The sequence below is a fragment of the Nicotiana sylvestris genome, chromosome 5, assembly GCF_000393655.2.
Source record: "Nicotiana sylvestris chromosome 5, ASM39365v2, whole genome shotgun sequence".
Lineage (NCBI taxonomy): Eukaryota > Viridiplantae > Streptophyta > Magnoliopsida > Solanales > Solanaceae > Nicotiana > Nicotiana sylvestris.
The window spans coordinates 62414316-62441840 of NC_091061.1; the positions used below are offsets into that span (position 1 = coordinate 62414316).

The 27525-nt window shown below is 40.4% G+C and overlaps 2 protein-coding genes across 2 annotated transcripts; both read right to left on the reverse strand.

The window, feature by feature from the left end:
- Positions 1 to 22585: 22585 nt before the first annotated feature.
- LOC138868731 (uncharacterized) lies at positions 22586 to 23053 on the reverse strand. Its single transcript, XM_070146297.1, has 2 exons — positions 22877 to 23053; positions 22586 to 22831 (listed from the first exon to the last, which is right to left on the reverse strand). Exons 1-2 carry the CDS (start codon positions 23051 to 23053, stop codon positions 22586 to 22588), a joined length of 423 nt encoding a protein of 140 aa, XP_070002398.1.
- Positions 23054 to 24942: 1889 nt separating this feature from the next.
- LOC138868732 (uncharacterized) lies at positions 24943 to 26885 on the reverse strand. The gene is made up of 2 exons (XM_070146299.1): positions 26282 to 26885; positions 24943 to 26069 (listed from the first exon to the last, which is right to left on the reverse strand). Exons 1-2 carry the CDS (start codon positions 26883 to 26885, stop codon positions 24943 to 24945), a joined length of 1731 nt encoding a protein of 576 aa, XP_070002400.1.
- Positions 26886 to 27525: the final 640 nt, after the last annotated feature.

The following is a 27525-nucleotide window of genomic DNA, read 5'->3' on the forward strand; positions in this document are numbered from 1 at the left end:
AGAGCCTATAATCACATCTCAAGTCAAATTACACTTAGGATTTCGCCTCGATAAACATTCAGCGCAAGTTGTAGACCAAGGGCTCGGGACTTGGATTTGCAATTCAATTTCTCACCACACAAGCTATGTGATCGCTAAAGACACAGATTCGGGGGCCCACAACAACCTTAGATAAGATTTGAGCACACAATGGTCCCGAAAAACCACTTGATGATTATCGGCCAACACAAGAGTCTCAAGGTCACAACTTTCACCATCATATACACAACAATTTGTTTTTGACCATAGGATCAAAGGCAAATGCGTTAGGCCCAAGTGAAGCTTTGATTGAGGCACCCTTACCAACTAACTACTAAAGAGCAAAAAGAAAAACAGACTCAAACCCCTAAGAAGGTTGTCATGCCATCCATCATCGAGAAGAGTCACCCGGTTCACACAAATTCCACCTTTGGAAAGAACCGTGGCACTAAGAAAGCCAAATGCTTATTGCAAAAACTCAAAACAAGAAGCTACGAACATAAAATAAGAAGCTAATAAAAGAAAAAATGCGGAAAAGTAAAATGAATATGTACAAGAGAGGATTTAATCGAATATACAATAGGGGAGATGAATATATACATAAGAACGTAACTTTTATATACAGACCCAAGGTAAAAAAGTACGAAAAATGTAATGAAATGCTGAAATTATATACATACCAAAGATAAAAAAGAAAGAAAGAAATCATAAAATCGGTCATATGTACAGTCATCCAAATCCAAATAGGGATACCCCCTCAAATGAAAGTTGCATTGTCCTCAATGCCAACTAACCAAAATAAGCACAAAAATAAAGGAAAGAGGAAAAAGAAACTCCCGATGGGTCGTCCGTCTGCATGGGATACTGAGTGGTCCCTGGGTCCTCTGTATGCTCGGGAACCTGTGACTGGCTCCCTGTGGTTTGTGGCTCTGCTGGGACCTGGGCCTGGACTAGCTCCTGGGCTGCCTCCTGGGACTGGCTGGAGGAATCTCCCGGCGGGTCCTCCAACTGAATAACTGCATGATCAGACTGGGGAATCACCCTCTTCCTCTTAGGAGGCCTCTCAGATTGCTCTGGCTGGGGCTGGGCTGTTGGTGTTGGGTCATGAAGTAGCAAATCTAAAGGCAGGTGATCCGCCTTCAATCTCTCAACCTCGACCTGTAACTCCTTCACCGACTCTTTGGAAGCCTTAGTCTTTCTCATCTTCTTTGCCTCCCTGGCAAGCACCTTGATAGCCTTTCCATGTGAATCAACAACGTCCGTAAGCAATTTCTGAGTCTCTAGGATCTTCTTCTGGTTATCCAGAAGATCCTTGAGAGTGTACTCAATGGAATGTGGGACCTGTGGAAGAGGAGGTGCTGACTGAGCTGCCACAGCAGTAGATAATACAGACAACTTAGAAGTGGTTGTCTGCATCCAGTTGTTGATGCTGGTGAGGGCCTGGCTCAAACGGTGGACAGTCAATGGATAGGTAGTGGTGGAGGGTATCTCTGGAGCTGTGGAAGTGGATGGACCTAGGGCCATGTCTGCTGAAGTGGATGGAGGCTGCGGAGTGGTCACTACCACTACTGGCTCTTCAAATTGGCCAGTTAAAGTAGTGGATTTGCCCTTTAAGTGCTTGCCCTTAGGGTTGTCATCACCCTGTAGGCGGTACCATGAGAAAGGTGCCTTTGCCTTCACTTTCACATCAAATTTACGCTTTTCCACATCTTGGTCCTCCAGGTACATGGTCAGTAAGTTGCGGAAGGGAAAAGATCTGTCACCTTCGTTCACTACTCGTGTAATAACTCGGGACATCACATTCTCGACATTGATCGGGTACCCTGCCATGATAGATGCAACCAGAATCGCCCGGTGAATTGGGAGTGAGTTGTCATGGGTGGTAGGGTCTAGCCTGCTGCACACAAATGTATCCCACCCCTTAGCCTCAAAGTTCAACGTTCTCCTCCATATCTTCACCCCTGTAGTCAACCACTTAGGGGTGGTACCTGGATTGCCAGGTACTCTACCAACCTCGAACGGGCTTCTTCACCCAACTTCATCTTGTCTAAGTATAGGGACTCATCCTCCTCCGTGAAGCCTAAGTAGTCATTGATAGTCTTGCCATCAAATTTCACCTTTAAATTCCATACTTTAGCGACTGTGGTACCCTTTTTGATATTGGCCACGTTGGTGTAAAATTCTTTCACCAAGGGCTCATTGGCGTCATCCACCTGGCCTATGAAGTAGTCCCATCCAGCTCTATCTCTTAATTGCCTCAACACATTTGGGTTATGAGGCAAAAGGTCCAGGGTGATGATTTTTCGCTCAGGTATCAATCTCTTCTTGGGCCACCACTCTCTGAATTTGTGGTAGTCAATCTCACTGACAAACCGGTCCTCCCATGCCTCCGGGTTTCTAGTCCTCTCCACCCCATCTACTTGGGGCTCACCCTCTTATACTTCTTCCCCTTCTTCTTCTACTGCACCCTTTCCGGATAATGAAGCTGTAGGAGAGGTGGAGTACTCATCTCTACTACCTTCAGCTGAGCCCTTAGACGACTCAGAAAATATATGAACTGAGGCTTGGGCAGTAGGAGATGTTGGGGTTGTATCTCTCAACCTATTTCTCTCCGGCCAGTCAGGAACATACTCTGGCATGGAGTCTGAAGAGGCCTCCCGGGAAGGCTCATACTCACTCCCCGACTGGTCAATTGCTCTGTCTGCAACCCTTATAATTCTCCTTGTGTTTTTTTATGTTTTGTCTGACTTGGGGGGTTGATTTTATCATTCCTTGTTTTCCACCCCGGGAGGACTCTCCTCTTCTTGTTTGTTTACCACCTTTTCCTCTTGATTTCACCATTGTCTGCAAACAACATTCAGTCATGCTTTGTTAGTATCCATAGAAACAATGAAATGCAAGTTGTAGAAAAAATATGTTACAGACAGTTTGAATATTGCAGAGTGCAGACCGCACAAAATGCAGTGCCGCCGCAAAGAGGCCACCGTGGACTGCACAAAATCCATTACGGTCCGCACAGAGGTGGGGTTCAGACTACCCACTCTCTGAATCTATGTACCGCGGACCGCACAAAATGCCAATGCGGTCCGCATTGAGGCACCGTGGACCGCACAAAATCCATTGCGGCCGTGGTCCTCAAGTACCAGTATTCTGAACTTTGTCTATTGCAGTCTGCAAAAAATAGCATTGCGGACCGCACAGAATCCACCGCGGTCCGCACTGAGTGCCCAACAACAATACCAACTTAGGGTTCATGTTTTGATCAATTTTAGTCTAATTTTTCACCTATTAATGAGTCCCTAAGTATTGGCTCAGTGTTTTAACTACCTAGTCCTAATTAAAACATTATTTAACAATCCTAAGCTACAAAAAGTGATCGAGGCCAACCCTGTACTACTACAAAGTAGCAAGAGAGGTCGAAGCAGCTTTTACCCGAGAAGGTCAGGATCGATTTCCACGAGGAGCTAGAGATTGGAGTTGAGTTTCTATCTAAATTGGTGTTGCGTAATTGTTCCTAATTGCACTTCTAAACATTGTTGGTTTTGATTTTACTTCTAATTTTATACTACTAAGATGATAAATTAGGCTACGTAAAGCTAGGATTAAACTATTGAAAGTTGTTCAAATAGATAATAGGCACTAGGGTAGTGACTCGCTCCTAGGTGGCTAATTGACGAATTCTTGAGTCTAAGGCTATATTATCATATTTGGGGAGTATGATATAACCATTGCACGATTCTACTCACTCTATACCTCTCGGTAGTTCGAGTGATTTTGCCCGAATTGACTTTCTCAAGACCAATTAGGTATGATAATTTGTGCTAGAAATTGAGGTTCAAGTCGGGTATTACTATATCTAGGTTTAACCCTTTAATTGCGGCTATCAATCTCTTGAATACACCCTAATTCCTTGTTGGACCAATTTTATAGACTTAGACTCTCTTTCTCAAGAAAAGCCAAAGTCAAATAGGCATAAACTAGTGTTTGAAATCACTAATTCAACATTAAAACCCTAAATTAGTTCAAATATCAAACACCCATAGACAGTCAAGCATTAAAACACAAGCCCCATCAATTACCCACGCTAGGGTTGAGCCACAACCCTAGCTAATGGGTCTAGCTACTCATGATTATAGAAGAAAATAAGGAAATAGATAAAAGAAGCCCATAATAATTAATTACTAGATAAAACTTAAAGATTCAATGATGAAACTAAGTTAAAATTACTCAAACTGGAAAAGAAGAAGTGTTCACGAGTGCAGCTCTGTCTCAAAATACAACTCACGACCTAAAAATGGGAAAAGAAACTATTTATACTAGGCTGAAAGTTCTGGACAAAAATACCCCTACGGGGCTTGTGTGGACCGCACAAAATCGAGTGCGGCCGCACTAAGGCTCTTGATTGACTAATCTGCTTTCTGAAGTTGGCCACCGCGGACCGCACAAAATGCACCGCGACCGCGGTGGCTTCTATTGCGGTCCGCACAAAACGGACCGCTGACCGCATTGGGAATCATCCTCCAACTTGGCAACTCTCTGATCTTGAGCTCTGCGGACCGCACAAAGTCAAGTACGGCCGCAATGGAATCAATGCGGTCCGCACAAAATACTTTGCAGCCACATTGCTTGGTTGCCTGGAATGCCTGCTCTCTGAACTTCATCTTTGCGGACCGCACAGAATGGTGTGCGGTCGCACTGACCCTATTTGACTAAGCTTGGCCTTGGTCTTGGTACTTATGCATGTTTCACTCCTTTTTGAGCTAGTTTTTGACAAATTGTCACCTTGTTGATCAAATCTTGCATTCAAGTATAACATGTGAGCCTTTGGGACTATTTTGTACACATTTCTAATTAAAACTTAAGCAAGAAGGAGTGTAAAATGCATCATAATCCCTAGTTATCACATTCGCGAAGGGCAAACTGCCAGCCCAACAACTCATCGCGTTCGCGACTACCTTGTCACGTTCGTATAGGGTAAATTCCCCTGACCCTCTAGTCCTTCTTCGCGTTCGTGACTTCTTCCTCGCGTTCGCGAAGCACAAAAAAGCAACAACCAAATTTCTTCTTCGTGATTGCATAAATCCACTCACGATCGTGAAGTACAACGCCAGCACCAGCAACCAGCAGTATCAAAATACCTAAACTTGGTTCGAAACCACTCCGAATCACACCCGTGGCCCCGTGGACTCCATCTAATCATACCAACCAAGGCCAATAACTTATCCAAACTTATTCAAAGGATTGAAACACCACGAATAATATCAAAACCATGAATCGACGATCAAAATCCTTCTTTTTAACTTTCAAACATCAAACTTCGTCGAAAACTTCTGAATCACACTTAGATATTCCGGAATGACGCCAAATGTTGCGTACAAGTCACATATGACAATATGAACCTATTCTAAGGCTTGGAATCCCAAACATAAATCAATAACACCAATGTCCACTTCAACTCGAACTTAGGAAATTCTAAAACCTTCAAAATTCCAACTTTCCACATTAAGCGTCGAATGCTCCCAAACCATCCGATACTCAATCCGAATATACGCCCAAGTCCAAAATCATCATACAAACCTATTTGAACCTTCAAATCCCAATTCTGAGGTTGTTTACTCAAAAGTCAAACCTTGGTCAACTCTTCCAACTTATAGCTTCCGTATTGAGAATTATTCTTCCAAATCAACTCCGAACTTCCTGAAAACTGAAACCGACCGCACGTGCAGGCCATAATACATAAAGTGAAGCTACTCAAGATCCCAAACCACCGAATGGTAAAGCTACTCAAGATCCCAAACCATCGAATGACGTACTAGAACTCAAAACGACCGGCCCTATCGTTGTATTCTCCCCCACTTAAACATACGCTCGTCCTCAAATGCGCCAAGAACCGTTCCAAAGTTGCCCAAAATCATCGTTTGACACCACACGCACCTACCTGTGACACCACAACCCATATAAGCACATTAACTCAAGCCAGACTGAAGATCTTTCCTGCTGTCTTAACCCCTAAGCATTAATACCAGATTCCCACATCTGAAATTCCTTTAAGGTCCAATTTCTTGCATCCATACTCTGTATAAATCTTTACAAGATGTACCAAAATATAGATATACACCCATGCCATAATCAACCTATGCACCATATAACTTATTCGCCCATAGTAACTTCCTCTAACCGCAATAACTGCAAACTCACGAGCTCGATGCTCGTAATATACCTCATAACACATATATGCCCGGTTCCAACCCTTGCTAATGCTGCAACGATGAAAGAGAAGTGTAAAAACTCATAGCCACCTGCCAAATCAATAAATCATGGAGTCTCTCGCTTGACAAGAACCATTGCCTTATCTGAATTGATTTGTGACATTTTCCTTCTAATATACATCATATAAATTTGATTACACTGATTCTAGGTCCCATAACCTCGTCTCACCCAGTAAAAGCTGCTCGACAATAAGCCACCTAAATACCTCTTAAAATCTCCTACGACGTGACCAATGCGCCAACAAGCCAAAATTCGAATATGACCAATAAGGAAAAATGAACTCTGGTGAAGAACTATCTGGCGCACGAATAAAATAACCAAACAAATGTAATGAACCTAACTAAGGGATAAGAAACAATACACACAAAATAAATATAAAGATTCGTACTCAACATCTCACCGTTGCGACACATGTAACCCGATCAAAATTTCATAACCGGGGCGGCATGCCACCAGATCCACACATAACAACCAATAAGGAAATACCTATCAAGCCATAATGTTTATACCTACGAAATGCCCGAATATCAACCCCAAGCATGCCAAGTGCATAAACACAACCCTAGGGAGACGGTTAGCGCCACGCGCTACAAAAGCCCATGCACGACCAATGTGCAATAAACAACCAGCATCTCGAGAGTCATCTCACTCATATAAAATCACAAACTGCACAGGATCACATCACACGTGTGAATAATCAAGCTGTCTCACCACCCACATGGCATAATAGAGTATTACATGGAATATATGGCAACGAGAATAACATCCACTACGACCGAAGACTTATCCATAAGCAATGCTATGCTGAATAAACATATCTGATCTGGTGTGAAATATATATTCACATTAGGTCTATCAACGGACCTCAAGCCGGTTTCGATCATCCCATAATGGGCCAATAACCTTCCAAAGATCCACAATGATCCTATTCATGACACATACGATCAACCATCAAATCCGGAAAAAACTTCCACAATCTGAAATTAAAGGGATAGAGCGTTTCTCCGACATAAACTCTCTAAGCACCGCTAGTACTAGAATCTTCATTCCTGAGTTCAATCTTCAACACTTAAATGACTGCCACGTAACACTTATACGATCACCCCGTGAGATGTACTCCCATAACCTTCCGCACTAGGTAGTAAAATGTCACAACCCAAAACCAACCCATCGTGATAGAGCCTATCATAGTACTAGGCAAGCCGACTACTCATACATTTCCAACACTTTAAATCTTTGAAAGATATGAAAACAATTTAATTAAAGGAAAATCTCTTAAAAACAGGATAGGAAGTCATAACTCAATACATAATCGCTCCCAAAATTGGGATGTCACCGAGTACATGAGCATCTACATAAAGATATAGTCTGGTACACCGTTTAGACAACAAAACTAAACAATAAAAATGAAAGATAATGGAGGAGATTCAGGTCTGCAAATGATCTTAGCAACCGTCGTGACCAGAAGCACCTGGATCCGCACACGAGGTGCAGGGTGTAGCATGAGTACTACCAACTCAATAAGTAACAAAGCTAACCTTTGGACTGAAAGTAGTGACAAACTTGCCAGGTACAGTTCAATATAGAAATAACATTACAGAAATGTAGGCATATTTTCAAGTTCATCCGATAAAAACATCAACAACAGTAAAATAGATTAACTCTGAATGATACGAGGGATATGACATTTCTATATCTACATGCCACTGTGCATGATGTATGTGATGCACTACAATGAAAGTCTCATGTACTCACACTCTCAGAGTACTCAATCACTCAGTACTGTATATGGCTAATCCAGCCCTGGGAAAATCCATCCCAAGTATATATATCAATTGACAATCAGTCTCTCAGTACTGTATAAGGTAAATCCAGCCCAGGTAAAATCCATCCCCAAATAAAAATGATTCGAGCAAGATCCATGCCTACGGAGGATCTATCCCTCAATATAAATCAACTACGCTCATTGTGAGTGTGCAGACTCTGGAGGGGCTCCTTTACCCCAAGCGCTATAATAAGCTAGATCCAGGCATAAGTAAATAAAAAACACGCTGTTATCACTCATAATCAGGCCCTCGACCTCACTCAGTCATTAATCTCTCCAGTCTCTAGGGCTTACAACACTCATACTAAGAAGCCCTAATCAATAATACAAGATGTAACAATGTACAATAACAGAGACTAATATATGATATTAATGATAAATATGACTGTGTACATGACTGCAATTAAACAAATAACTCAACAACAAGGAACGACCACTGTGGGTCCCAACAGTACCAGCATATAGCCTAGACATTATTTCTAGTATAAATTACAGCTCAAGTTTTCTAACACATGGAGTACGGTAAAAGTGTTCAGTTAAGGTAGCTACACAATTCAATGAAATCAACTAATTCACAGTTTAGACGGTGCACACCCACATGCCTGTCACCTAGCATGCGCGTCACCTCAACATCAATCACATAACACGTAATTCGAGGCTTTATACCCTTAGAACCAAGTTTAGAAGTGTTACCTATATCAAACCATGCAAATCTCTACTCCAACACGCCCTTGCCTCGTGAAACGGCCTCCGAATGCCTCGAATCTAGCCACAATTAAATCGATACAATCAACATGGGCTAAAGGAATCAATTCCACAAGAAAATACTAAGCTCTTAATCAAAAGTCCAAAAGTTAACTCAAAAACCGGCCCTCGGGCCCATGTCCCAAAATCACATAAAAGTCACAAAATCTAAACATTCGTTCGACCACGAGTCCACCCATACCAAAATTACTCAAATTCGATACCAAAATCTCGATCAAAACCTCAAAATTCGGCCTAAGAACTTTCCTCCATTTTTTTCCAATTTTAACCCCAAATCAGTAATTTAATGATGAAATCAAAGAAATAAACTTGAAAATTAACCAAAACTAGGTAAGAATCACTTACCCCAATCACCCACTTGAAAATCTCTCCAAGAATCGCCTCCCACCGAGCTCCAAAAATCCAATTTGTGTTATAAACTCAAACCCTCATTTTTGAAATATTTAAATCTGCCCAGGTATCCCTTCTTCGCGATCGCAGGAAAATCTTCGCGATCGCGAATCACAACCTTCACTGGCTCCAGAAACTCCTTTATAAGTCTACATAGGAACACACGCGAATGCAAAGCATAGGCTTCCTAGGCCTACACGATCGCGGACAGCCCACGCGTTCGCATAGAACAACGCACATGAACCCCAACTGTCTCACCTCCTATTTGTCACACCTCCTTTTTACCTACGCCCCGAGGGGTATATGGGAGTTTTGTCCAATTTAAGTGACAATTGAAATGGGATTATTTTATTTACAATCAGAGTTGCCACTTGGGATAATTTATGGTGTCCCAAGTCACAGGTTAGAATCCCAAATCGAGGAAAATATTCACTCTGTATTACAGTCAGCGAGCCAGAAATCCAGGTAAGGAATTCTGTTAACCCGGGAGAAGGTGTTAGGCACTCCCGAATTCCGTGGTTCTAGCACGGTCGCTTAACAATTTATACTTGGCTTAAATTATTTAATTACGTGTTTAGAACCCACATGCATTTTACCTTTACCGCTTTTAATTGTGTGATTTATCCGTACTTAAAGAATTATCGGGTTACGCGTACGTATACTCGTATGGTTTGGTGTGTCAAGAGTCATGTCACGCGTATGTGTACACAATCCACAACACTAAGTTTATTTAAGAAAAAGCTTGGTCAAAGTCGCGCGAACGCGTACCTTGATTTATTTTGAAAATCGTAATTATATCACGCGAACGTGTACACAATCACGATGATTGATTTGTTAAGATCGTACCTAAAAGCATACTATCGATTTGGTTTTGAGGTAAATATATGGAAGCAAGATTTTCATGGCTCAACAGTGAGCCTTCCTCATTCTCGCATTTTAGGATTAAAATTTCAAAATTAAATACTTGCATTCTTAAGAACTAAGTTAATAGAAAACAAAAATATTATCACACAAAGCAACAAATTTTTGCTAACATAGAAAACTGAGCAAAACATAAAAAAATGAAACTTTATAGTCTTTTGATATTAAAACAAAACTTCAAACAAGCTACCTAACGCACTTTATGAATTATATATCTTAAGCACATAATCTTTCTTCTCCCTTTTTTTTAAAAAAAATATTCCTACCAAATTAACACTTAGAAATTTTCAACTTTCATGGCTAAGCAGTTTAAAAATTGTATATTCCGAGAGGAAAACTTTTCTTTATGTAAAAGAAACTTACTATAATTTTATAAAGAAAATTTATTATTGGTTATGGTCTATTCGCAAGAATGATTAGAAAAAGTTAACCTATTTATGACTTAGGGATACTATATATTTTTTTTCCACAATTAACAATACTTTATTATTATTAAAAATTTGGTTGAAGTTGCGCGAACGCATACCTCAAATCTTTTAAGAATTTAATTTGTAATTGTGTTACGCGAACGTATACATAATCACAATACTAATGTAAATCGGGTCTAAAGCAAACTATGATTATTTGATTCATAAAAAGCCACATCTTTGAAGGCCAAGGAAATTTCACTGAATAGCGCGCCCTGATTATAAAGATAAGACAAAAATTAATTAAATGAAGGCCATGCAATTGTGATTTTGGCATGGCACACATCAATTATAATATAAAAGGGTATTCAAACTAAGCTTCGGAGGACCGTAAACTATTTATATGATCTAACATGGCGCACATCCAACTCATTTTAAGGAATCTAATTACTTGAACCTTAAGCGGAATTCGAAATTTTTTATTTTTATTTTTAATGCTTAAAGAAAACGACTTGGGCCCATGACAACATTTGCATAGAAATAAAGGAAAAGCCCAAGAATGGTAACTTATCTAAGAGGCTCCTCAATTCCAATTTTATGAAATTTTAGCGGAGGAGTCTAAGAGAATGAATTTTTTAGCTTATATATGCGAGTGAACAAACCACAAAATTGATCCAACTACCTACATAGGACACTTAACATCTTAACCTTGGAATAAACCATTGGGCTCGAGTGAAGCCCAAACCATCCCATAGCACACAAAACAGCCTTTAATAGCTAGGCTGAAACCACAGCGTCACGATCCGACCGGTCGTTTTGAGCTTTTATACTTTGCTCGCTAGTTCTTGGGCATGACTTGCCCCGTGTGGTGTATTATAACTTATGTAAATCGTTGGTGTTGGGTTTTAGGTTAATCAAAATTTAATTTGGAAGAACAGTCTCAGTTGAAAGCTTAAAATTTGAAAGGTTTGACCAAAATTTGATTTATGTGTATTTGATCTCGGATGGGAATTTTTATGATTTGGTTAGCTCCGTTAAGTGATTTGGGACTTAGGAGCGTGATCGGAATGCATTTTGGAAGTCCGTGGAAGGTTTAGGCTTGGATTGGCGAAATTGAGATTTCGGCGATTTCCGGTTGATAGGTGAGATTTTGATATAAAGTTCGGAATGAAATTCCGAGAGTTACAGTAGCTTCGCTGTATCATTTGGGATGTGTGTGCAAAATTTCTGGTCATTCGGACGAGATTTGATAGACTTTTTGATCGGAAGCATAATTTAAGAGTTCTTGGAGTTCTTAGGCTTGAATCCTATGTTAAATTGGTGACTTGATGTTGTTGTGAGCATTTCGAAGTTTTGAGCAAGTTTTAACGCTGTCATGGGATGTGTTGGTACAATTAGTTTGAAGTTCCGGGTAGGTTCCGGGATGTTTTAGTGCGAAAATCATAGTCATAGCAGGTCCAGAAGGGTTGCAGGCCCCGGAACTCACCCATGCGGTCCGCACAAAAATAAGTGCGCCTGCGGTGAGTGCTGTGCGGACTGCACAAAAGCGGCCGCGGCCGCAATAGGTGTCACACAGACCGCACAAAAGCGGCCGCGGTGAAGAACCTTCCCGCTGGTCCAACTTCGGAATCTCATATCTTTTTATCTACAAGGAATTTTAAGGTGATTCAAAATCAAAGGTTGTAGACCTTCGTGTCTAGTTTCCAGAAATAGAAAGATATCACAATTTGGACATATTTAGCGAAAATTATGGCCAAAATACTAAAGCCTGTCACTGCAGAGGAAGGCCTGTGCGGCCGCGGTTGTTTTTGCGCGGACCACACTGGCTTGTGCGGACCGCGGTCGATTTGGTGCGGCCCGCGGAGGCTGAAATCTGAGGGGTACTCTATAAATACGAGGTTTTGGGTTTTATATGATATTTTGACCTAGAGAGCTCGGATTTTGGCGATTTTTCGAAGGTTTTTCAAGAAATTCATCGGGTAAGTGATTCTAACTCAGATTTTGGCTAGAGTACATGAATCTATCATTGAATTAATCATTTAATTCGTGATTTGAGATGGAATTCGGGAAGAAATTGTAAAATCTTTCAAAAATGCAAAATGATTATTTGAAGGACCAAATGGTATCGGAATTGGATAATTTTTATATGGTTAGACTCGTGAAGTAAAAGGATTCTTGTTTTGTGAATTTTGTCGAATTCCGAGATGTGGGCCCGGGGGTCGGGTTTGATCAATTTTGGGAATTTGGTGGTAATTGATTATTTTCGAGTGGGTTTTGTTCCCTTAGCACATTTTGATGGTTTTGTACTGATTTCGACTAGATTTGGAGCATTCGGAGGCCGATTCGAGGGGCAAAGGCATCGCGAGCTAGAGGATTAGCCGGTTCGAGGTGAGTAATGATTTTAAATGATGTTCTGAAGGTTTGAAACCCCAGATTTGCACATCGTAGTGCTATATTGAGGTGAGACACGCGCTGGATGATGAGCGAGGGGTTTTTTACTACTGGGGATTGTGACTTGGTCCGTCCCAATTGATGATTTTACCGCATATTTGATTGAAACTTATTTGTTATCATCATAATCTTGGGCTGATTGCCATACTTGAGCTTCGTGCCAATTATTTGAATCCTTCGAAAATTTTTATCACTATTTCCTCACTGTTTTGACTTATATTTAAACTCAGCCCTGTTGATAATTATTGTTTTACAAACTCAACCGCTTTTATGCAAATTTGAAAACTCAAATGATATTTCTAAATGATATTTTGGGCCGAGAACTACTGCTTTACAAATGCCCGAGGGGCTTATGATGATTTCCGGACTGAGTGAGGCCGAGGGACATATATGAGGATATGCTGAGTGGTATGAGGCCGAGGGCCTAAGATACTATTTATGCCACGTGGTGGCTTGAGTGATATGAGGCCGAGGGCCTGAGACACTTTATATGCCACGCGGTGGCTTGAGTGATGTGAGGATATGCTAAGTGATGATGCCACGAGGTAGCTTGATATAGCGCTTGGGCCGTAAGGGGCCCCTCCGGAGTCTGCACACCCACGGTGAGTGCGAGTACCCAATGTTCTGATTGATTGATATTATGCCCGAGGGGCTGATATGAGTGATTGTGAGGTAGCCCGAGGGGCTGATACTATTCTGAGAGTGAGCCCGAGGGGATGTTACTGTTCTGATATTGAGCCCGAGGGGCTGGCACTGTTCTGATATTGAGCCTGAGGGGTTGGTTCTGTTGATATTATGCCCGAGGGGCGGTTTGTTGTGCATGTTTTGCCGAGGGGCTGTTTACATTTCTATCATTTTTGTTACTCACTTGTAAACTACTTGCTTTACTTGTTGGAAAAAGGGATTTCACTTGATTTCTCACTGCTTTATTGTTTAAAGTGATTTTACTGCTTTAGTATAGAATGCCTTGTGTTTTTACGTGATTTCTTGCCTTCAATCTTTATTTATTATTATTACTCACTGATTCGGAGTACTCGCATTACTCCCTGCACCGTGTGTGCAGATTCAGGCATAGTAGAGTCCGCACCTGAGCGCTGATTCCTTCCAGGCTAGGCAGTGATTTGGAGTTACGAGGTAGCTGTTGACGTCCGCAACCCCTTGTCTCTCTTATCCTCTATCATTTATGTTTTCTTCAGACTGTTGTATTGGATTCCGTACTTTGTAGACCTATAGCAGATTTTGTAGTAGCTCATGACTTGTGACACCCCGATTTGGGTTGTGTCGTGATGGTTTCCACTGTTGTTATCGTTAAAGTTTTCGCAACCTATGGATATTATATTATGTTTATTACTGTTTATGATAATTAACTGCTTAAAGAGGTGTCCCATTTTGGTCTGGCTGGCCTTGTCTTCACGAGAGGCGCCATCGCGACCGGGTTTGGGGAAATGGGGTCGTGACACACAGCCCAGCTTTAGTAAATGAGTCGAAATCACCTTTTAGAAAAAAGGAAAATTTTGTTGATCAACATGTTTAATAATATAATTACAATTTCAAATAAGCCTATTCATGGTGCTAAATTTATTTAATGCAGTTCATAATTACATTCATTTTAACATAATGATTTTAACTCCTGGAATCTAGCAAAGGACACCACAGTAATCAGGATTTCCCAAGTAAAGGATAAGCCTTTGCTAATATAGATATCCCCACAAGACCATTCTGATTACATGCTTGGGCAATAATTCCAACAAATTTAACACAAAACAGGAAATACAAACGCTGATTCCATAATGTAAGAGATATATGTAACCTAGCTTGAATTTCCTATTACATTAAAGACAGATTTCATAATCCATTTGAACCATAGTTTGATTCAACCCCATTCTAGTTCTTATACTAGAAAATTCCAGAAATTAGTACTACTGTACACTCAAAAGGCCATTTCAAGTAAGAATAAAGGCAAACACTCAAACCATATCAATTCTAAGTATTCCTGACAGCAAGTTTAACAATAACCTTATGGACCATTTACAAACACAAAACAAACCTTAACTGCCTTCACCCTATTCTATTGGAATTCATTCATTCTTGCCACAGTTAGTACACATTCAACTCAAACCATCACCTAAATATATAATCATCCCAGACAACTAATCATGCTATTAAAGCTCGAATGAACTACCTAATTAACAAGACTCAATACCATTCACAATACAAGTTTACTTATATTCAAACACATAATCTAGGGTCTAATTCAATTGACAATTTGTTTTCCAAGCTTTGTAACAGTCCCAAAGCTAATACAGAATGAAAAATTAACTTATTCAAACTAAGGTTAAATGAAGAACCTATTGAAAAGAGACAAATTGAAACAGTGCTGTTAAATAACTAAATGAGATCCATGCTTTAGACCTCATTCTCATTTCATTTCATCAAATTTACTTCACAAAAACAATAGAGTTCAGGATCAAATACCTAGAAAAGAGGATAAACAAAGAATAAATGAGATTCAGCAAGCTCAAGCGACAGCAGTACAACAAATAAGCCTCAGATTCAAACAACCAAGTGTTGAGATCAACCCAGAAACCAGTAGAGTATTGACTTGTTCGGAAAACTTCACACCCCACTCAAAACTAAATCCAATCCACTTCAAACACTCAAATGAACCAAAATAGATTCGACAGATTGAAAATTTGAAAATCGAAACAAGAGAGATCAATGAAACAGTAAACTAGGATTCATTTCAGGAAATCAAAATCTAAGAAATCGCCAATGTAACTTAATGAAACAGTAATTTCTACAGCTGCCTGGTATTTTTTCAGAATTTCTCTTTATATCTATCTCTGTATGTTTCAATCTTAAAATCTCTGTCTTTTTCAATATTTTCAGACATTCTTCCTTTCTTTCCACTCTGTATTTTCAGAATGTTCTCCTCTATTTCCAGTAATTTTTTTCTTCAGAATATCTCTTCTATGTATTTCAGAGTCCCAGACTGCTTTGTTCTCTGATTTCAGCCTTCAAATAGGCATTCATTTTAGTGCATTCTCCATTATCAATTCACCTTTCAATTTTAAATTATCCACTCAATTACCCACTCAATTAGTGCAATCCTAACCCCACTATCCATTAGAAACTTCTTAAGTAGGTAAACACTTGATTAAACAATCCTTAAACTAATTCTATCTAATTATCAACTTGCAGGCACACAATGTCACATTTACTGAAAGAGTTTTGACGAACAAAATCTATACCAATTGACTTATTAATTACCCTAAGCTAATAAACCTACGTTAAATTAGTTAACAGAATTAAATACTCTAATTTAGACAAACACTCATACAACAATTCTGAATAAAAAGAAAAATCAGGACGAGGAGTAGATTAGATAAAGATAATAATAAAAAACAAAACTAAGAACAGAAAAAGAATACCTTGAATCAACCTCGTACAGTAAAACTTGAAAAAATCTTCGATTCTTCAAAATTTCCAGCCAAGTTTGATATTAATTGTGTGTTATTATTAAGAACACGCGAGTAAAATCAAATTTGGCCTGGAATTTTAATAATCTCTCGATTCGGGGCGATTTTGGGATTTTAGGGTTAAATTTTTGATCTAAAATTCGAGGAGCTAAGATTCGAGGGAAAGTAGTCATGGATTTGAAAAGAGGAGATCGAGGGGGTTCTGGGGTGTATTTTTGGGGTGATTTGGGCCACCGGAACTGCCGTGAGGCGATTTCCGGTGGACGGAGGACGGTGGTGTGAGGCGGCATTACATTTGGTCTCTGAAGGGATGAGAGAGAGGGCGGGGGGGGGGGGGGAATGAAATGGGAAGGGTCGGGTTTGGGAGGGTTTGATATATTAAAATGTTTGATTCAATTAAGGCCGTTGGATGATTGGAATCCAACGGCTCTATTTAAATCATAAATGGGAAACGGGGTCGTTTTGGTTTCATGGGGCCGGACTGGTTCAGGGGCGGGTCAGGGGCGGGTAACGGGCGAAGCTCTGGACCGTTTGATCATCAGAGATCAACGGCCAGGGTTAGCCGTTACAAAAACAACGTCGTTTAGGTCTAGGCTGAGACGGACCTATTAGGGGTTTGTATTGGGATGGGTTAATTGGATTCGTACCGGGGAAATAGAATTGGACTTATGAATTTAATTAAAACTGGCCTCACATTCCGATTTTCTTATTTTCCTTTCTTATTTTATTTTTCTTTTCAATTTTCTTTCTAATAAAAATACGAACCTAAACTAAACCTTGACCAAATTATCCTAAAAATACTAAATAACTCTAAGTAGTGATTATCACAAATAATTAAATACCAAATTAAAAGAAAATCACACAATTTTGACATTAAATACTAAAATGCAAAGTACGTTATTTTTTGTGATTTTTTTTTTTTTGTAAAACACCTAATTATTAATTAATTCCAAAAATTTAAAATCAAATCCTAAATGAAGATGCTATATTTTTGTATTTTTAGTGTATTAATAAAATTAAAGATGCACACAAACATATGCAAACAGTCAGAAAAATCGCACAATAATTCTAAAATAATACATAATTAAAGAAAAGACCTAATTTTGGGAATTCTTTTGGAGTAATTCATGTGAGGCAAAAATCACGTGCTCACAACTGCAATTCTTTGCCCGGAAACATGAAGAGTTTTCGTGTAAAGATAAAGTGAGCTGATACGAGCGATTTTTGCCCGTTTGAATACTCTGTGGGAAGCATTTTTGAAAGATTTAACCGAACCTCTGCTTCAAAGGTTTCCTACATATCCTTGGATATAAAGGAATCAGGTCAATGTAGTTCGGGAAGTTTTGGTAGCTGAGACTACTACGAAGCTATGGTTTCACTGTTACTGCTGCTGCTGCTGATACTGCTTACTGACCTCCTTATTACACCATGACAAAATGAAGAAGCTAGACTAAACTATAATCTATGCTTTACAAAGATTTATTTTCAAACTTGGTCTTGCGACTGTTGTTGCCTTGTTGACTTGTATTTTCTTCAAAAGTTCCTTTGTGGCTGACTTGAATGTTATTTTTTGAAATGCTTTCCCTTTTTCTCCAGGCGGGTACCTGATTGCTGAACCTTTTAAATGTCTTCCTTTGACTATTGTTTCCTTTCCTCTGTTCTCCGGGTGGGCTCCTGATTATTTAAAACTTGAATTGTATTCTCTTGCTCTCCAGGTGGGCGCCTGATTGCCGAAACTTGAAGTGTATTCCCTTGCTCTCCAGGTGGGTGCCTGATTGCTGAAGCTTGAATTACATTCCCTTGTTCTTCAGGTGGGCTCCTGACTGCTGAAACTTGAAATGTATTCCCTTGTTCTCCAGGTGGGCTCCTGACTGCTGAAACTTGAAATGTATTCCCTTGTTCTCCAAGTGGGCTCATGATTTCAACAAAAATAGACAAAATAAAGAAAATTTTCTGCCCCAGTTTGGTAGCTGGGCACATATGTGAGTGTGAACTAAATCATGTTACCAAATATCAGTAAGAACTTGAAAGCTGAAACTTGAACTGTACTCCCTTGCTCTCCAGGTGGGCGCCTGATTGCTGAAACTTGAACTATTGTTCCTTGTTCTCCAGGAGGACGCCTGATTACTGAATCTTCAACTGCTTTTCCTTGTTCTCCAGGTGGACGCCTGATTGTTGATACTTCAATTGTTGTTCCTTGTTCTCCAGGTGGATGCCTGATTGCTGATATTTCAACTGTCTTTCCTTGTTCTCCAGGTGGATACCTGATTGCTGAATCTTTAACTGCTTTTCCTTGTTTTCCAGGTGGATGCTTGATTGCTGATATTTCAACTGTCTTTCCTTGTTCTCTAGGTGGATGCCTGATTGCTGAATATTTAACTGTTTTTCCTTGTTCTCCAGGTGGATGCCTGATTTCTGATTGAATCATCTTTTTCTTGCAACTGCCTTTCTTTGACTTGTTCTCCCTCGTTTCTCCAAGTGAGCGCCTGATTACCAATACTTGCGCCAATCTTCCTTGAAACTTGATTTGTTTTCCCTTGTTCTCCAGGTAGGCCCCTGATTACTTGGTCATGCTTTGCTTTTTATCTTTAATATCCGTGTTGTTCTTCCCTGTTCTTCGGGCGGGCATCTGGCTTCAGCAAAATAGACAACAAAAGAAATTTTCTGGCCCAGTTTGGTAACTGGGCGCATCTGTAAGTGTTAATTGAATCCTTTTACCAAATATCTTTAACAATCTGCAAGCTATATCCCATTATCCAGGAGGGTCCTGAAAATCTCTAGTAAGTTTCCAAAGCTACATTATATTTTTTAGAGGTATGACTTCCGTCCAATCTTGTTATCTAAGACAGTCTTAAAGCTACATCCCATTATCCAGGAGGGTCCTGAAATTTCGAATTAAAGCTTATCTTACGAATGACAATTTCAACGCTAAATTGTACTATCTTATAACAACACTTACTTATCTAATGGAATGTTTAAAGTTACGTCCCATTATTCAGGTGGGTCCTGAAAACTCTTATGCGAACTTGAAGCCAATTTATATTCCTTTTGGTGCATATTTGTCCTATATTTACTACTTATGATTGTTTTGGATTTTAGCCTAGGTCCCATTTTCTAGGAGGGTCCTGAAAATTTCTAATTGAGTCTTGTCTTAAAAACGAAAACTTCAAACCAACTTATATTTTCACAAAGTAGAGATTATGCTAGATATTGTACTCATGAGTATTTCGAATTAAAGCTAACTCCCATTATCCAGGAGGGTCCTGAGAATTCTGCGATCAAACCTGCATGGTACTTGTTTTGCCTTACAGGGTGCTTCCTAAAACAAATGCCATCTTTTCCCCTGTTTCAAATCAAAGAAAATCTTTTCAGTTTAAAACGTGGTGGTTAGTTGTGGCATTCTTGCTGGGGGTAGTTTTCTCTTTGCCATGCTTTGCTTCGTCCGACTGCCTTGAACTGGTCAAAAAGACTATTTTGACCTTCTGACTGATCCTTGACTGCAGGACCCCTCAACTATTATTCTCCCCTCCTGACCTTTCTGCCTAAACATGTACATCTCTCACGACATTACTGAACCATTCCACCTATATAACCTTTGCTTACACCCTATGTCCCACTTTTCATCATATTATCTCCGACATGTTCTAGCTGTATTATGCTTTGTACAATTTTGAATCTGGTAGTACACTTTGACATTCCTTCTTATTTGTTGAAACAAGGCTAACCTTGGAAGAGCTTTAGAAGAGTAAAATTAACAGTAATGAAATGCAACAATTTTGAGAATTAAGAATAAAGAAGAAAATCCAAATTTGGATGACTGTTGGAGATAGGAAAAGAAACTTATCTGAGTGGATTCACTGGCACCAATAATCATGGTATGCATTTTGGATTAATCAGCCCAGTCTATTTAACCAATCTCCTTTCCAGTTGTTTTACTTTATGCTCCAAGATTTCCACAACCCAATTTTTACTTTCCGTCAACTTACAGACCTTGTTCGACTTGCAGTGCCCTGAAGGATTTTCACCGACAAACCTCTCTCATTTGTTAATTCCTCGATTCCTTGTCGCCTCATGGTGCCTATGAAGGTTTTCACCAATAAGACTCTCTCATTTTTATTTTCTCTCGGCTTTCATCGTCTCATGGTGCCCATGAGGGTTTTCACCAATAATACTCTCTCATTTTTTTTGATTTCTCTTGCTTAAACCGGAGTGTTGCTCCTGATATGAATTCTCTTTACATTGCTTGACTTGGAGTCTCTCGAAGACTGATTGGGAGGTCTTTCTTTGGACAACAATATGGGTTTTTTCATATGTTTGGAAAGAAAGGGGTATAAAACGGGCTCAAAACAACTTCAAATGGTTCAGAATTACAACTTTTGGAATCACATTTCTTATTACAAACACAACTTCTGCCCCAGTTTCTTGCTTGGGCATCTTTTGACATTTATTTTACTATGACCGAGCCATGAGACTGTCTACGTATCCTTAACAGGAATCAGGTCAAACGTAGTTCACACCTGAATTTCTTTGTTTTCTTGTACTTTCTCTTTTTGCTTCTTTTCTTTTCTCTTTTTTTTCTTTTTCTTTATTTTCTCTCTTTTCGTTATTGATTCCAAAAGAGGGGTATGAAAGAAATAAATAAGGCTCAAAAAAGGGGAAACAAAGGGTAAAGTGTTTAGATAGAAGAACAAATTACCTTCGTCATTCCAATCTTCGAAACAATGCCAAATACAAACAATCAACAAATATACCAAATAAATCATACATAATATCTCTTGACTGCATCAGAATTGATAGCCATATCTATGCATTTTCCTTCAATATCTGTTAAACATAAAGCACCATTGGACATTACTCTGGTCACAATGAATGGCCCTTGCCAATTCGGGGCGAACTTGCCTTTTGCTTCAGCCTGATGTGAAAGGATACGTTTTAGCACTTGCTGGCCCACTTCAAACTTTCGGGGACGAACCTTTTTGTTGTATGCTCTTGCCATTCTCTTTTGATTCAACTGGCCATGACACACAACTGCCAATTATTTTTCATCAGTCAAGCTCAACTGCTCCAAACGAGTTTTGATCCACTCATCATTAGCAATATCAGCCTCAGTGACAATCCGAAGGGACGAGATTTCAACTTCCGTAGGTATCACTGCTTCAGTTCCATATACCAACAAATAAGGAGTTGCACCTACTGAAGTACGGACAGTAGTGCGATAACCCAGCAACGCAAATGGTAATTTTTCATGCCATTGCCTGGAACCTTCTACCATTTTCCGAAGTATCTTCTTTATGTTTTTGTTGGCTGCCTCAACTGCTCTATTCGCCTTGGGACGATATGGGGGTGGAATTGCGGTGTGTAATCTTAAACTGTTGAATACCTCTTTCATCAAATTGCTGTTAAGATTAGCACCATTATCCGTGATGATCACCTTTGGGATTCCAAATCGACAGATGATATTTGAGTGAACAAAATCAACCACTTCTTTCTTGGTTACAGACTTGAAAGTTTTAGCCTCAACCCACTTGGTGAAATAATCAATGGCTACCAGAATGAACCTATGCCCATTGGATGCCGCTGGCTCAACTGGTCCAATGACATCCATGCGCCAAGCAACGAAGGGCCATGGTACCGATATTGTGTGCGATTCTGATTGGTGGAGAATGAATCAAATCTCCGTGTATCTAGAACTGATGACATTTGCGCACAAAACTGATACAATCTTGCTCCATGGTGAGCCAATAATAACTTGCTCGGAGAATTTTCTTTGCCAGCACATATCCGCTCATATGTGGTCCGCAGACTCCCGAATGTACTTCGGACATGACAGCCGTAGCTTGTCTAGCATCTATGCATCTTAATAATCCAAGGACTGGTATTCTTATAGACAAAACTCCTCCACTTAAGAAGAATCCACTTGCCAACCGTCGAATTGTTCTCTTTTGATCCCCCGTGGCTTGCACTGGATATATCCCCATTCTGATGTACTCCTTGATATCATGGAACCATGGTTCGCCATCAAGTTCTTCTTCAATCATGTTACAATAAGCATGCTGATCTCAGACTTGAATATGCAAAGGATCGACATAAGCTTTGTCTGGATGGTGCAACATTGAAGCCAGTGTAGCCAAAGTATCGACGGCCTCATTATGGACCCTTGGAATATGCCTGAACTCCACTGATTGAAACTGTTGACAAAGATCATGCAAACATTGTCGGTACAGTATGAGCTTCAAATCTTGCATTTCCCATTCTCCTTGAATTTGATGTACCAGAAGATCCAAGTCACCAAAGACCAAGACTTCCTAGATATCCATGTCTGCAGCTAGCCTTAGACCCAAAATACAGGCCTCATACTCAGCCATATTATTGGTCCAATAAAACCGAAGCTGAGCCGTAACAGGATAGTGATGCCCTGTTTCAAAAATAAGCACAGCTACTATTCCGACTCCTTTCATGTTGGCAGCCCTATCAAAGAAACGTTTCCAGCCTGGTTTTTCGATTTGCTCCAGTTCATCGATATGCATCACTTCTTCATCGGGAAAATAAGTTTCAATGGCTCGTATTCTTCATCGACTAGGTTCTCGGCCAAATGATCAACCAATGTTTGGGCTTTCATCGCAGTCCGAGTCATATAGATGATGTCAAACTCTGTGAGCAAAATTTGCCACTACGCAAGTCTTCCTGTCGGCATAGGCTTTTGAAAGATATACTTCAACGGATCCAAGCGCAAAATGAGGTAAGTAGTGTAGGATGACAAATAATGTTTCAATTTTTAAGCCACCCAAGTTAGGGCGCAACATATCCTTTCCAGATGAGTGTACTTAACCTCATAAGCGGTGAACTTCTTGCTAAGATAGTAGATGGCATGTTCCTTTCTGTTGGTGATGTCATGCTGCCCCAGTACACAGCCAAATGAATTTTCCAGGAGTGTCAAGTAAAGAATCAAAGGTCTCCCTGGTTCTGGTGGAACCAGCACGGGTGGGTTTGACAAGTATCCTTTTATCTTATCAAATGCTTCTTGACACTCATCAGTCCACCTGACCGCAACATCCTTCTTCAGAAACTTGAAAATCGGCTGACAAGTTGTCGTAAGCTGAGCAATAAACCTGTTGATGTAGTTCAACCTTCCTAACAGACTCATCACTTCAGTCTTGTTCCTCGGGGGTGGCAATTCTTGGATGGCTTTGATCTTTGATGGGTCCAACTCGATGCCTCGCCGGCTGACTATGAACCCCAGCAGCTTTCCGGATGGAACACCAAATGCACACTTGGTAGGGTTAAGCTTGAGATTCTATCTACGAAGCCTCTGGAAGAATTTTGTCAAATCCCCAACGTGGTCGGCCTGATGCTTTGATTTTATGATCACATCATCTACGTATACCTCAATCTCTTTGTGTATCATATCATGAAACATAGTAGTTATCGCCCTCATGTAAGTTGCCCCGGCGTTCTTCAAACCAAATGGCATTACCTGGTAGCAGTAATTCCCTCATGGTGTGATGAATACCATATTTTCTGCATCTTCTTCATCCATTAGAATCTAATGATACCTGGCATAGCAATCCATAAAAGATCCAATCTCACGCATGGCACAATTATCGATCAAAATGTGGATATTGGGTAGGAGGAAGTTATCCTTCGGACTTTCTTTGTTGAGATTGCGGTAATCAACGCATACTCTGATTGCCATCTTTTTATGGCACAGGCACGACATTAGCCAACCAAACAGGATATCGAGTGACCCGAATGACCTTTGCATCCAACTGTTTGGTGATTTCTTCTTTAATTTTAACACTCATATCAGTTTTAAACTTTCTCAATTTCTGGTTGACGTGAAGAAACATTGGATCAGTGGGCAATTTGTGGACTACTAGATTAGTGCTTAAACCGGGCATGTCGTCATCTGACCACGCAAAAACATCTTTGTATTCGATGAGTGCTTTGATTAACTCTTGCCGGATCTTTAGCTCGAGGTGGACACTTATTTTAGTCTCTCGGATATTATTTGTGTCTCCTAAATTGACGGCTTCTGTATCATTCAGGTTGGGTTTGGGTTTTTCTTCAAAGTGAATTAACTCCTTACTAATCTCTTTGAAGGCTTCATCCTAATCGTATTCTGATTCGTAATCACAATTTACTTCTTGAACTATTATTTCTGAATTAGATTAATTTTTAAGACTGGGCTAAGGATTCCTTATGCATGCCATATCATTAGAGCCAGTGTAAAAAAGAACTGTACAGAAAAGAAAAGAAAAACAAAAAGGAAACTATCAGGAATGACGAAGAAAGGGGAACTTGCGTTTCATTGAATTTTAAAGATAACAAGGTTTAGCACATCCAAATGGATGGAACATAGAATCTAGATTACAATCCTGGAATAATCCAGATAAACTAAAAGAAAAATCAAAGCCCACTACCAGAGCTCCTTCCGAGTAGGAAGAGGAGTAGCTTCCCAATTACTGATCTTTTCACTTGGCCCAATGAATTGCACATCCGCTTGACTTGATCCTTCTCCAGTTTCCACCAAGTTAACATCACTGAACAACCTCTCAAACCCCTTATCTAAATCTCCATCAACATCAATCAATGAAACGGGAACTGTTGCTGTTGGGCACTTTCTGGCACTGGGCCTAACAAATGATCTGGATAGCCGTGGGATGGGCTTTGGAAGGACCCACGCCCTTTGCCTCAACTTTCTAGCTCTTCTTACATCCGCAGTTGTGGGCTTAAACTCCAAACCAAAGGTATCTAAGTTTTTGGGCAGAGACACTGGCTGTACGATACCCTGCAACGAAGCACCCAAACCCTTGCCGGGTATGAAGCCATTCTTCAACATCTCAGAAACCACAATGACTGACGCGGCTGTTACTTTAGGAACTAGAATGCTTTTCCCCTCTGGGATCTTTTCAACTGATACTGTGTCAAAGACCTGATATACCCATGGCCCTTTGTCGTCTTCAACTTCAATGAAAGGTATGATGGCATCACTTTGGGCACACATAGTATCCTCACCGTGCACCACAATTTCCTGTCTGTCCCATTCAAATTTAACCATCTGATGCAAAGTAGACGGTAATGCCTTGGCAGCATAAATCCAGGGTTGCCCTAGCAAAAGATTGTAAGAAACTGCCACGTCCAACACTTGGAATTTCATAGTGAACTCAACGGGCCCTATTGTCAATTCCAGTATTATATCACCTACTGAATCTTTGCCCCCGCCATCGAACCCCCGAACACAAATGCTATTCTTGTGAATTCTATCATTGTCCACTTTCAGCTTGTTCAACGTGGAGAGAGGGCAAATGCTCGCACTAGACCCATTGTCGACCAGAACTCTGGTAACCATAGAATCTTCGCACTTTACCGTCAGATAAAGTGCCCTATTATGCTCGGTACCCTCCACGGGCAACTCATCATCGGAGAAAGTAACTTTTTTTACCTCAAATATTTTGTTTGCTATATTCTCCAGATGGTTTACCGAGATCTTGTCGGGAACATGGGCCTCATTCAAGATTTTCATCAGCGACTGACGGTGCTCATCTGAATCAATTAGTAATGAGAGTAATGAGATCTAAGCAGGCATTTTCCTCAACTGATCTACAACTAAATAGTCCCGCACTTTCATTTTCCTCAAAAACTCTTCCACTTCCTCTTCAGTTATGGTTTTTTTACCAGTGCCGGATTATCTTTTACTTTTCTTAACTCCTCGGGAGTAAAAAACCTTCCCGAGCGAGTTAAACCCTATGCTTCACAGACTTCTTCTTTGACTTCCTTCCCTTTGTACATCACTACCACTCGTTCATAATTCCAAGGAATGGCTTTGCTATTGATTATTTTTAACTGGGTTACTGTCTTGATAATAACCCGATCTGTGCAGGCAACTTCCACGATTATGACAGGTTGGCTGACCGCTCCTGGTACAATGACCTTTATCCCTTCTTGTTTCGTTGCAACCTTGCTCGAAGACCCTTTCTCAACTGCCACAGCTAGCTCAACACTCTTTTTGCTCGGCTTGAGCACTAACGTTTTACATGCTGATTGTTCATCTATCTTGACTCCACTAGACAGAATCATCATGACGGTCTGTGATGGCTTCTTGGGCTTTCCCTCAGCATGCACTATTTCGATCATATTTGCCTCCTGGTGGGCTGACATTGGATTCCTGTTAATATTGGGCGCCTCAGGAGCTTGAACTTCAATTCTATTGGTATCAATAAGCTCTTGTATCGCACTTTTCAAGTGCCAACACTTCTCTGTATCATGACCTGGAGTACCGGAACAATACTCACAGTTGACAGTATAGTCAAGATTCATTGGAGGAGGATTTGGCAGTTTGGACTGTATCGGCCTTAACATATCTAGCAATTTTAGCCTGTGGAATAGACTAGTGTATGATTCTCCCAACAGAGTAAAGGTTTTCTTTTTCTGCAACCTTTCACCATTGAATTCTTGACTAGGCCAAAAACTTGGTCCGGGAGTATTTTGGTAGGCTCATGGATGTGGATAAGTATTTTGTAGGACGGGAGCACGCCATTGAGTGTGGGCAGGAGGTTGGTTGTATTCTTGTGCATGGTGGACAGAAAAATGAGGTTCTGGTGGGGAATAGTAGTGTTGGGGTGGATTGTGGTGATAAGTTTGTTGGTGGGGTGAGGTTGATTGTAGTGGTAAGGTGAACCTCTGGATCCGGACCAAGGTCCTGAATCAACCATTGTTGCTTCCTCTCTCTTCTTTTTCCCAATCCCTCCTATGCCGCCCTGAATAGCCAGAGTAGTCGCTTTGATAGCCGAATAGCTCATAATTTTATTAGACTTGAGGCCCTCTTCTACCATGCCCCCCCATCTTTACCACTTCGTTGAATGACTTTCCCAGAGCTGAGACCAAATGGCCATAGTAAGTAGGTTCCAAAGCCTGTAGGAAGTAATCTACCATCTCACTTTCCTTCATTGGGGGATCTACTCTTGCTGCTTGCTCCCTCCATCGGAAACCATATTCTCTG